The sequence below is a fragment of the Oryzias latipes genome, chromosome 12, assembly GCF_002234675.1.
Source record: "Oryzias latipes chromosome 12, ASM223467v1".
Taxonomy (NCBI): domain Eukaryota; kingdom Metazoa; phylum Chordata; class Actinopteri; order Beloniformes; family Adrianichthyidae; genus Oryzias; species Oryzias latipes.
In genome coordinates this window covers 28,347,331-28,360,087 of record NC_019870.2, presented here as the reverse complement: position 1 = coordinate 28,360,087, position 12,757 = coordinate 28,347,331, and the positions used below count along the sequence as shown (strand labels likewise).

The window sequence follows — 12,757 nt, the reverse complement described above, 5'->3', positions numbered from 1 at the left end:
TTCTGATGTCACAGAACTCAATAGGAAGCATGTGACATTTCCATTATAATCTTTGTGATGTCATGAATATTTCAATTACAGATTTGAATGTGAGTTTAGAAGAAATTTAATCAGTTATCCATCAAAAAAATGTTAAGATTTAGTTGTGTTAAACTCAATTAAAGTTTTGAAAAAAATATTTTGACAGTAAGAAACCATGAGAAACTGCGGCATTGGAGTTGATTCACTTCAACTCTATTTTATTTACAAAGCTCAATATTCCAACAATAGTTGCCTCAATGGGCTTTATACCGGTAATTGTAGAAGAACATGAAATCAGTCATAAAATAGAATAGGTTATTACTAAACTGAACAGATTAATCTAAACTGGGCATCCCTGCCCTTACACCCTCCTTCTCAACAAGAAAGAAAAAAAAAGAAACCTCAGGGGTGTTCACATGAAGGAGGTTATGGTATCGTGGGGTCCTCTGGGAAGAGCTTGTCAGGCCACACAATGAATCCAGAGGAGCCAAGGTTTGAGTTTTCTCATTTATTTTGTACAAAAAAATACAATACAAAAAATAAACATTTTCCATCTTTCACCCAAAGAAACATAATCTATGTTATTTATAAAAATCCCAAAAATCTCCCTTAAAATGAAAAATACAAACTATGTCAGGTGAGTAACATGACCTGGTCTGCCGGTCACTGCTTCCGGATAAATAAAAGAAACTACTGATGACGCAGTATGAGCTTTGGGTAAGTGTATGCGTGAGAATTAGGATGACGGACAATCAATTTGTATGGTTTTTATGGAATTTATCCATGTAAGGGCCCTGTGGTCTGTCTCAAGTTCAAACTCTCTGCCAAGTAAGAAACAGCTCAAGCTGTCAAGTGCCCACTTAACCCTTGTGCTATCCTAGGCACTTTAACATTGGGAGTTGGGTCATCTAGACCCACTAGACAGTGCTCTGAACCTTTTTTCTTCAGTAATTTGTGATCTTCACTGGTGTCCATGGATTACATGAAATCTTCCACCTTTATCCACCTTTGTCATGGTAGGGAGAACATGTCAATGGAAGGGTGGGGTCAGATAGCACATAGTGCTAAGATAGCACAAGGGTTAATGGCGAGTCCTTCCTTTTCAACTGTGGACTACATGGTCTCTCTCGGTTGCAGTTTATGACTGAGGTACAGGACTGGTTGCTCTCCCCTTGGGTTTCCCTGTGCCAGGACTGCCAAGCCTGACTGCAGAAGCATCTACTTGAACCAGGAACCTTTGGTTGATGTCAGGACTCTTGAGCACAGGATATGAACACAGTTTAGATTTTAATGTTTGAAAGGCCATTTCACACTCATTTGTCCAGGTTACTGGGTTTTTCTGCCTTTTCTCTGTCAGGGCAGTGAGGGGAGCTGTTGGACAAACCGCTGGTACCAGCCAGCTAATCCCAAGAAGGGTTGTATCTATTTTTGGGTGCGTAGTTGAGGGCAGTTGCGGATAGCTTCAACCTTATCCACTTGTGGACGCACTTCACCACCTCCCAATAGATACCCCAGGTAGCGGCTTTCTTTCTGGGCCCACTCACATTTGGCAACATTTATGGTCAGACCGGCTTTTTGAAGTTTACCAAGGACAAGACACAGGTGTTCAAGGTGTTCCTCCCAGGTGTGACTGAAGATCACCGCGTCATTCAAATAGGCTGCACTACAGTGGTCACATCCCTGCAGCATCTCGTCCATCAGCCTTTGGAACGTGGCTGGTTCTCCACGCAGACCTAAGGGCATCACTGTAAACTGAAACAGTCCAGCAGGTGTTTTGAATGCTGTACATTGTTGACATGTGTTGGTGAGAGGTACTTGCCAGTAACCCTTGCACAGGGCGAGGGTGGTGATGAAATTGTCGACTCCCATCTTCTCCAGCAGATCATCAATTCTAGGCATTGGATATGCATCGAACTCTGAGATGGCGTTCAGTTTCCTGAAGTCGACGAAAATCCGCAATGAGCTGTCTTTCCTGGACACCATCACAACTGGACTGCACTATTCGGAGTTGGAAGGCTCGATGACACCTAGCTCCAACATCTTTGTCACCCCATTGTTCAGCCTTCCCACCAACTCCTGTGGTACTCGATAATGTAATTGCCGGATGGGTTGTCCATTTTTGAGTCGTATGGTATGTTCGATGAGTGTGGTTTTTCCTGGCTGTGCAGAAAAGAGAGATGGAACTTCATGAAATGAGTCAAGTAACTGTGTGGTCTTTTCAGGGGGTAAATGTGACAGAGATGGAGGGGTTGAGTTTGTCAGCGTTTCAAGGTCAGACTCCAATTCCATCTTCAGCAATCACATTTCTGACCAGCAAAGCCTTCTCTGAACAATGGCTAAGGCCTTCTCTCCACTCCTTGAGTAGGTGCACGTGGTAGGTTTGTTTCTCTTTCTTCTTGTCGGGATGGTGCACCTCATAGGTGACAGGCCCCATCCTGCGAATAATAGTGTACGGCCCTGGCCAGGAGTTTGCTGGAAGAAGAGGGGAGATGTAGCAGAACCTTCTGACCTGGTTGGAGTTTGCGATGACGGGCCTGCTGGCCGTACCACATCTTCCGGCTCATTTGAGCTTTTTGCTTGTCGGTTTCTGCCTCTTCCCTTTATCTTGCCAACCATTCTCTCATTTCCAGGACAAACTGGATCACACCCCTCTCTGCTGTCTCAGTTGGTCTGGCCTTCCAGCTCTTCTTCTCTTCTTCTTCCCAGCCATTAAGGAGTTCGAATGGGGAAAAACTTGTTGAAGCTTGAGGGGCTTCCCTGTAAGCAAACAACATATGGCAGCCAATGATCCTCATCCTTCCCCGTGTCACTCACAAACTTTTGGAGCATCCTTTTCAGGGTTTGGTTGAAACGTTCCACCAAGCCAATTGGTCTGTGGGTGGTATGGTGTTGCCTTGATTGCATAGATGCCAAGCTGCTGTTGTAGCAGTTTCAACCGGGAGGTGAAGTTGGTTCCCTGGTCTGTCAGATTCTCATCAGGTATTCCTACTCTGGAGAAAAACTGAATTAATGCCCTTATAACTGCAGAGGCTGTAATGGTGCGCAGTGGAAAAGCTTCTGGAAACCGTGTAGCATAATCACAGACCACTAGGATGTACTCATTACCACTGCTGCTCTTAGGTAAAGGTCCGACATTGTCCATGGCAATTCTCCTGGAAGGTATGGAAAATCGTGCAAGTTCCTGGGCGTCCATCTGGACAAACTAGAGTGGTCCACAAACACTGAAGCTGCTTACAAGAAGGGCATGAGTGGACTTTATTCTTGAGTAGACTCGAGTCCTTCAATGTTTGCAGCAGGATGCTCCACACGTTCTACCTTGTGCAATGGTGGAGCACTTAGCAGAGGGGGGCACTATAGAGGTTGCCCGGACTACGCTGACACTAGTACCAGGGTAGAATTACCTGTGTGGTTAAGAAACCTTGAATCCCTTTGTAAAAGGGTGCAAAGAGGTTTCCCTTTGTGAGGTGAGACACAATCCTGGATGAGGCACAGCCGCAATCTTTCCTCGGAACAACAAAATAGCAGCTGTACCAACCTCTGTTCGTCTCCACAGTCAGGACCACTAGTATTGCACCTTTAATCAACAGCAAGTTTATTTCCTCTCCCAGAAGGGGTGCCGTCGCCCTCTGGAGTGGTGGCAGGGCATGGCGTCATGCAGCCAGTCGTGCACGGCAAAGGGAGCTACCCTGCTGATTCTTTTTTTTTTTTTGGAAGACAAGCTGGATCTGCAATTCAATAATGTGTTGTTTCAGCAACATGAACTATGAATCGCCACAGAATTCACACACTTGAGAGAATTGTTTTTCTCTGTGAACAAGGTGTTTAGGCAAGATTAAAGGAACTCTAAGTGGACCTCTACTCCATTACAGTTTGCTGAATTCTGGACTTCTTTATTAAAGGACCCAGTCATGCAGATTTAAATGTGTTACTGAAGCCTTTTTAATGTTGTGTGGATGCAAAGACTCGTTTTAAAGTTGAAACACTGTTCTAAGAAAGGAAACCAACATCAATATTAATCCAACAAACATTTATTTGCAGCTCTGTATCCGGAACACTGAAAGCATCACGGCTCATTCCATCCTCAAAAGTGTCCAGCATGCTGACAGTGCAACACACACACACAGTCATCGACACACACGGTTAAAACAACTGAACAAGTGCATCTGCAGACATCAGAGGAAATCGCACAAAGAGGAGTTTTCAAAAATAAAAGCTCTTGGAGGTACTCTGCTCTTGTTTGCCTCTCCTCTGTGACCTAGGATTAGTTTTGCTTATAAATATTCAGCAGCTCATAAACTTCAAGCAGAAGAATTTCAACAGGCACAGCATAACTGCAAACAGTGTAAACTTTTAATTCAGAAGCTACGAGTAAGACTTGGTTTATGGAGCAGATCTCTGAGAAAAACCTCATCCAAAGCAGCTAAGTATCACACAGAAAATGGAAATGGATGCAGAAAATGATCGGCTCAAACATTTCAAGCAGATTTTAAGAAAAGGCAAAGCAAATTAGCATCAGTTAGCTTCAGAAGATTGTCGCAGTTAGGGGTATTGGTCTGTGGAAACTGCGTTAAACAGAAGCACTAAAACTGTTGCTCAAAGGCTTCTGTGAAACAAACATTTCTTCTCAGTTCCTACAGATAACAAGACTTGTAAATGTCAACGTTGGTCTCCACATCAAATGCACCTTTTCAGCATTTTCTGCCAGAAAATCTCTCTTCTCTTTTTACCTAAACCTAATCTCCATGAAAAGCAGGCAACAAGAGTTTGCAGCAGCCCAGACCTGCTTCGTTTAGCTAGGAGACTAAACCACCATGGCAAGAACTTTTAAACAGGAAGAGATTTTGGCGGCACTAGTTTGTTTTTTGCTGGAGTTCTGACATATTTGTCACCTTATGAGAAGGATTTCTAACATAATTACTGATGTTTTTGGGACCATCAGGATTTGGAGGGACTTTTGGATGGTCTCCTGCACCAGATGGCAACTCTAGCTTCAGTTGATGGCTGAGATTTTAACAGAGAGTAGATTAGAGGTAACTGTTGAGGTTGGCGGTACAAGTGTGTATGAACTGCAAAAATATGGCACTGTTGTTGTGAAAAACTTTTCATCTACCCGTTGAATCAAATTCCTAAATCTGAGGAAATCCTAGATATAAATGAAATAACAGGATGTGAAAAACAGAACACAAATTAAAGTCATGGCAAAAGAAAATTCTTTGATGCATCATTTTTATAAGGTTATTTTTCACAAAGTGTTCACTTGCAATAAAACAATGAACTGTCTTAATCTGAGAGGTCATGTGGTCGAGAGGCTAGAGAGTCAAAAAAAATCTTGTGGGGCTGGGACAGAGTCAATATAAAACTAATTAGCTTCATATTTAGTTTTAAAGTATTTCAAATAATTTCAAAAGTAAAGTTTACTCCACTGTTGGCTGTGGCGTTGCTCACTGAATGACGTTTAATTGCAGACTTTGTTAAATAATCCCCAAAAAAGAAAATATGAAGACTATATCAACAGTTAGTCTTAGAGAGAAAGTATAAACCAGGCAGAATTTTGCTTCAAAAGGCTCCTGCAGCTCCCACCCGGGTGTCAAATCCCTCCACCTCAACACCACAGCCACTTCAACAAAACACAGTTTGGCACAATGTTTGGCACACTCAGGAGCACAAGGTAACACGTGGTTCAGGTGATTCTTCACGGCCTTCTGGGAAGAGAAGCTTTCGGAGAAATAGACTGAAACTGCACAGAAACTGAAACGAACACTGAACTCTTCGCACCTCAAATAGACCCAAAAGCTTTGATTTTCCCTGGTTTTGAACATCTTATTAAAATGGTTAGCATCATGTAAATGTAGGTGTCAGTTTTGGTCCTTTGCAGCCAGTTTTTGTCCACAGAGAAAGAAAGCACAGATTGATTCCCAGCGTGCGTGTATCCAAAGAGGCATGTTCATTTATGACAGCAGTGAAGCCGTCCCATCCTCTTTTCAATTCCACAGCTTGATGCGGTAACAGCAGAAATGTCCACTAGAGGGAGCCAGAGCTGTTTCATTGTGGGGTCTGCAGACAGTTGTGGAGAATGGCGTATATAAAAAAAAAAAGAGCCAAAGAGTACGATAAATCCTTTCAGAAAAAAAACATACAAGGAGATGAAGAAACATGCAGTCACAAACTGGCAGACAAGGGCGAGTTAAAAAAAACAAAAGCTGTAAAGGATGTAACAATCGGACAGAGGAGAATCGACTGGTTGATGACTTAAAAAAGACTTAACATGCACATTTTTTCTCAATAGGCTGTGCATCACTGAGCTTAGTAGCCCCGTTTCCATTGGCTGAATCTGCAGGTGGTTTGTCGACACACTGCTCCATCCTCTTCATGACCAGATCCAACAGCGTTATCACCGCCTTGTCCACTTCTGCTCCTGTTGCAGCGCTGGTCTCAAAGTACGGGATCCTGTAAGGAACACAAGTTTAAATGGAGATCCTCTGCACACCAGAAGCACCTGTTAAAGCCTTTACTACTGAAATACAGTGAAAAATAAAGACGTTCCACCCACACTAATATTTTATTCACAACGAAACCAAAATGTACAAAGTTTCTTCAAACTGGGAAATATTCGAAAAAATGTTTTTACACTAACGGAACTCATTTTGAATGTGATGCCAGTTGTGGGTCTCAGACTGTTGCATGTATAAAGGACGTCCTAGAGAGGCAGAGTCCCATAGAAGTAAAGGAAGGCACAGGCTCTTCAGCCCGTAAAAAGGTGAGTGAAACAATAAAGAGAAAACGTTGTTATGTAATGTTAAATTGCAAAGACTTTGTAGATCTAATTATGCACATTATCAAAGACTTGGAGAAATCTCTGGATGCCAGCGACAAGGCTGAAGAGCCTGTGAAATAATCTACACACAGATTTGATACGTGATCTGCATGTAATATGAAGAATTCTGAAACTGGGTTATGTCAATTTTTTCGGATATAGTGTTATTTTTGATCATCCTCATGACTTTTTCCAATGAAAATATTCTGCACATATTTTTGATACTTGATCTGCATGTGCTATGCTGATTTATTGCATAATAATTAAGTAATTCATCTTTGTCATGTGATCTATTGATACTTAAGGATTCTTAATTGTTTCTGATAGAAGTTATGAACCGGATAATGATAAATGTTGTAATATTACGGTAGAACAGGGGTGAGAGTGTATAAATTTGCTTCCTTCCACTCCCTTTCAGGCAACCTTTGATTTAATGTCTAATTATCCTATGTTTGATACGTCTTTTTATGAATGTATGATTGTTTTGTTTTGTGCATTATTCTTGCATTGATTGCTTGAAATAAACCATTTCAAATCAAATCAGTGGCCTTTAGACAACACTACTGCGCATATTCAGTTGATACCATTAGTTACTTTGAAAACTTATGTCGGTAAATGTTTGAATTGTTTTGCTGATCTCCACATTGTAAACGTTGCAAAAACTCATCAAAATTAATTTTTTATTTGATTTGAATTTGTTTTAAAAAAACAAACAAAAGACAACGACATTTGACTGTTGCTGGCTTTAAAAAAAAACCTGTGACCTTCCACTGCCAGAACCTTCTCATTCCAGTTTCTAGTGACAGTCCTTTTGGGGGGGGTACCAACCCCGGTCCTCTGGATCTACCACCCTGACTGCTTTCCAGCTCTTCTTGATATTCTTGCTGCTGATTACCTGGACCAGACGTACTCAGTCGAGAGGAACATGAAAACACTTCAGTCAGCTAATCAGCAGCAAGAATTTCAGGGAGAGCTGGAAAGCAGGCGGGGGGGTAGATGACCGGATCTCTGGTTGGGCCGCTTTGGTCCTGTTGATGTTTCAGTGTAGCTGGGACCACAGACCTGGACTTCACCCATCAGCATCTGTGTGACAGGACGGACTACCACACAGGAAACCATGTAAGTCAGTTCCACTTACCCGTATTTATCTGCCAGCTCCTTGGCTTGTTTCTCCTGAACCTCCCGCTGGTCAGCCAGGTCCACCTTGTTCCCGACTAAAACAATGTCTGGGTTCTCACAGTAAGCATTAGCCTGAAGCTGGCCTGGAAGTAGAAGAAACAATTCCTGAGACCCATGCGAGTTTCAGAGGAAGCATTTAGTGATTACTTGAATTTATCCTACTCTATAGTCGCATTAAAGACTGATGACACAGTAAAATATCTTGAATATCACGGTATGGTTGTGTCAAGTCAAAATCTTCCTGAATTTTTCTGAGCCTAGTGACCATCAAGCACTTGTGTGTTCCTGACAGACACGTGCAGAAACCTACTCATCCAGTTTCTGACGTTGAGGAAGCTCTGCTGGCTGGTGAGATCAAACATCAGCAGGAACCCCATGGCATCCCTGAAGAATGCCGTAGTCAGGCTGCGGAACCTGCAGCATGAAGACACCAGAGCGAGGGGCAACAGAAACACAACACTGAGCCATGATGTTTGCATAAAAGGCAGCTGTTGATAACACTGCGTCATGCATTAACATCACAGAAACCAAAACACACACAAAAAAATAATCCTCACCTTGTAAAGAGAGCTCATTTTTATTTTATATGTTTACAAAAAACATAACGGGCATTTACAGGTTTCACTACCCCACTCTTCCCGCCCTACAGCCCTACAGCCATGTAGATGCCCCTGCACCCTTCTGTTGGCTTGAAATGTGTCAGTGGGTTGTTACAACCATTGTGCAATAATACGTTGCAAACTATTGGTCCTCTAAAGAGGCAAAACATAGTTCCTGGGACCTCATTCAACTTGTGACAAAAAAACTTCAAGCACAATGACAAAAAGTTGGGTCTATTGGGTCTGGAGCTGAAGCTAAGTGTTACTCCCATATTTGTGACATGTCTGAAGGCAGGCGAGGAAGTAAGCATCCCCCAAGAGTCAATATAGTAACGATTCCTGTGCACAAATGGTGAAGGCGTCACTGCAACCAGTGACAGCAAACAGTCAACACCCGGTTGCATATTGTTGGCACAGTTCGGCACAGATGGTGTGCTGTGAATCGGCCCTACATTTCTAAATCTGATAAACCCAGGAGACCCCAAGGAGGAAGTTCAATACACTGCAGGGGTGGTTACCAGAGCATTTACCTGCTGTGGTGTTTAAGAGGAGCAACAACACAATATCTTCTCTATTCATTTTAAAGGGCCCATATCATGCAAAAATCAGCTTTTAAGTGTTTAAGAAGGTTCATTGCTCCCAAAAAACAACCCGAAAGCGGTATTTTGGATCTATTCACGTATTTCTGAGCATTCCTCTACAACCCTGCTCTCTGAGCAGCAGCCCAGATTCCAGAAACCATCATTGTTGTAAAATGTAAACTGTGAGTTGGGTTAAAACAGATCTGCTCAGGCTCAGAACTCTGACAACAGGCCTTTCAACAGCTACCTAAATATGCATCATGGTCGTTACTTGAAGGCTGTGTTGGTAGGTGATCAAAACAACAACAGAGAAGTCATAGTAGCAGTAACATGACATGAAACCTGAAACCTGCTCCACATCCCTCAGAGTAGAAATGACAGCCCACCTCTCCTGTCCAGCTGTATCCCACAGCTGAAGATGAACCTTGAAGGTTTTTCCTGTTGTCGTCCCGTTGGGGTTGGATGCTGTGTAGACCTGTGCAGGGAAAACCATATTTATGCTTAGACGGGTTTTGTGGCCCTGTAATGGACTGGACACCAGTCCCCAGAATGTGATGCTTCTGTCTGGAGACGGCTGGAACAGAACCCGGCTGATCGGTAAAATTCTACCGTTTCAGATACCCAAATGCAGGCGTTTCTAAAAACTCAGAATGTAAGGCTGTACATGAAGAAAGCTTGACCAGAGTATCGCAGTTTTCAGTACAAGACCTTCTTCTTCAAAAAAAAAACCCTCCACATGTAGAGCAAAGATGGCGGCCACATCCCTTTTCATTCCAACCAGCTCCCTACTCAGGTTGGGGGGGGGGGGGACTCAAGGTCATTTAGCATCAGATTTGTCTCAAAGACTATAGACAGTCAGTTCAACAATTAACATTTTTGACACAAATAAAAAGTACGGGGGAGTTCCAAAACCAAAGAGAGACATTTTATAAATTGAATCAAACTTTAAAAAGTTTTAAAGTAGCCCAATGAATGCCAACACTAAAAGTGGGAATAAATAAATGAGATGGTCTGGAAGCCACTCACTACTTAAACACCAAAAGCTTCCTCATGAAGCCATTTTCAGGATTTTTTAAAATTCCAATAAAGCTGAAATTTTATTAAAATGCTTAAATCTTAAAGTCTTTAAAATATTAAGAACATGTATTTGTTCTGGAAGGAGATAGTGCAGCTTCACGTGAGCAGTCGGGGATACGCAGCCCTGGTCGCTCAACAATCCCCTCTCTAGGTTAGCTAAAGCTCCTTCCCCCCCATCCTCCACAGTGCCAGAAGGCAGCGGCTCCCTGAAGCAGTGAGCGGGGGCCCGACACCGTGCTCTGTACTAGTGGGGTAGTGTCTTTTTTTTACCTACACTCTAGCCAAAGTGAGCAGAGGGCAGATGCCTGTTTTTCTTTTGGCCACCAATGTCCTCTTTCCTCCATCAGATAATCCTCTTTTTCTCTTCTAAGCAAGTTTGTTGTACTTGATGCAATGACAATAAGTGGATACTAGATTCTAATATGTCGGTTGTCAGATGTTGTCTTCACTTTTCAATGTTTGTGTTGTGAAATCCAAGCCAGACTGGGGGAACTGGAGTGTCCGTGGAGGAGGCTGTGGTGAGGTTGGCCGTGTTTGTGTAGATCCGTCTGATGGTCTATACACTTCTGGATAACAACTTCTCAGTGAAGTTCATGAAAATGTTCAATATGTAAGAGAAACATGTAAAGATTTGAACATCAATTTTCATGAAAGGAACAAATAAATAAATGAATGAATGAATGAATGAATGAAAAAGTTATTAATATTTGGATTGAGCTGTGGGGGGCAGCAGTGGTGCACAGGTAGAGCATTGACCTCTAATCGGAGGATCACAGGTTTGGTTCCCGTCCTGCCCACCCAAGTGTGCTTTGGCAAGACCCCACATTGCTTCTGGTGGAGCTGTAAAGCACTTATAAGTATTCAGTGGTCCTTCGCTATATTACGTGACACTGTGATACTGTTAATGCAGAACTCATTAAATCCCAATTTAACCACAACCGTGATTGATGAAACCCTTTTGTTTTTCACTTCTTTTTCTTCTGTTTAATCTAAAGTGTTCTGCATTCACACTTCCAGTTAGCATGGCCACAACTTGAAACATATATTCAAAGACAAAGAAAAAAACCTACAGACTCAAGGCAAATAAAGTCTTGCACCCTGTCAATCATCCTCCAAAAAAGAAAAAAGAAATAAAACTCCTCCACCTCCCAGCCCAGAGGATTAGAGAAACTCCATATTTCTGCCCCAAACGATTTTAATGAGACTATCTGTCAACTTGTCAGGATGTGTCAGTGTCACATTTCCCGGATCCATGACAAGAAACCCCCCAGAGAAGCAAATGTTTTACTTTGTACTATTTTTATAACTGTGAGAAATTCAGTAAGTGTAGTACATAAAGGAACTTAAACTCTTTAGTACAAGTAACAGTTATCAGTTGGTTAGGATATCCAAATAAATCAACCCTTTTACACCGGCGAGACCTAAAATAACACTTTCTTTGACATCCTGTAAATCTTTTGACCGTTTATATGATCAATGTGAGCCAGCTGGTTCTGACACAGAAAAATTAGCTTTTCATTTCGGTGCAAAGCCGATATGGAAAGCCACTAACGTAAAATGCTGTATAATGGTGCAAAGCCGCTTTTCTCCACTTCCAAACCTGCTGGAGTTATGTTACTTGGAAAATGGTTTTAAACCTGGGCTTTAGCTCCATGTTTGCAGTCTTTCCACCACCGTAACTCTCCAACCGTTTAGACAGTTACCGTAATTCCAGAGGATTCTGAATCAGAGAAAAGCAGCTTCGCGCTGACGTGTAAGACTTTACGTTAGTAATGTCTTTAATATCTGTGCAAAGCCGATATGAAAAGTTTTCCTCTACATCAGAATCGGCTAATTCACGTTGATCGCATGAGCATGTTGAAGATACAAAAAGTATTGGCTCACCCATCTAAATGAGTGAGTAATCTTTCCAAAACCCTTAAAATGTCATCATTTTGTCAAAAATGTTGGAATGGATATTGGAGATTTTGACAGCGCCCCAATGTTGGTGAGTCGGCTTCCCTCCACAAGCTTTTCTCTTTTCAGATATTAGGCAAAGCCTCTATCTGCCAACAATGCAGTCGTCCATTTTTCAGTTTTAAATTTGGGAATTAACCAAACCTAACCTTTGACAATGAGTCACTGTCCACTCAGTCACAGGCAAGATAATTAGGACCTGGAGAGTACAAAAAACATTCTTCAGAAAAGAGTGCCACATCATCTGAAACTAATTAGTCAGCCGACCTTCTCCTAGATCACGTGTTTTGGATTATTTATCCCACTATAGATCAGGCTCATTTGATGTTAAAATATCAGTGATGTGACTCAGCACTACGCTGGGTTAAATGTGACCCACACCAGGAGTTTGTTCTGTCTAAGTGCAAACATGTCGAGACAAATGCCACTGTAACCATGGCAGCAAAACCTCCATCACCTGCCTTTAACGTGCATCACATGACAAGAAACCCAAGAAAATATGACACTTATACAGAAACAGGTGCAATATC

The 12,757-nt window shown here is 42.2% G+C and overlaps 1 protein-coding gene across 2 annotated transcripts in view; it reads right to left on the bottom strand.

Moving 5' to 3' along the window:
* Positions 1-4,027: 4,027 nt before the first annotated feature.
* rab27b (RAB27B, member RAS oncogene family) overlaps positions 4,028-12,757 on the bottom strand; it is a 77,846-nt gene continuing 69,116 nt past the window's right edge. For both annotated transcript variants that reach the window (XM_023960639.1, XM_011482115.3), the window contains 4 exons: positions 9,581-9,669; positions 8,325-8,428; positions 7,974-8,097; positions 4,028-6,468 (listed from right to left, as the gene is read on the bottom strand). In XM_023960639.1, the coding sequence (XP_023816407.1) occupies positions 6,282-6,468; positions 7,974-8,097; positions 8,325-8,428; positions 9,581-9,669 (504 nt within the window). In that variant the 3' untranslated portion in view covers positions 4,028-6,281. The remainder of the gene's footprint in view (positions 6,469-7,973; positions 8,098-8,324; positions 8,429-9,580; positions 9,670-12,757) is intronic.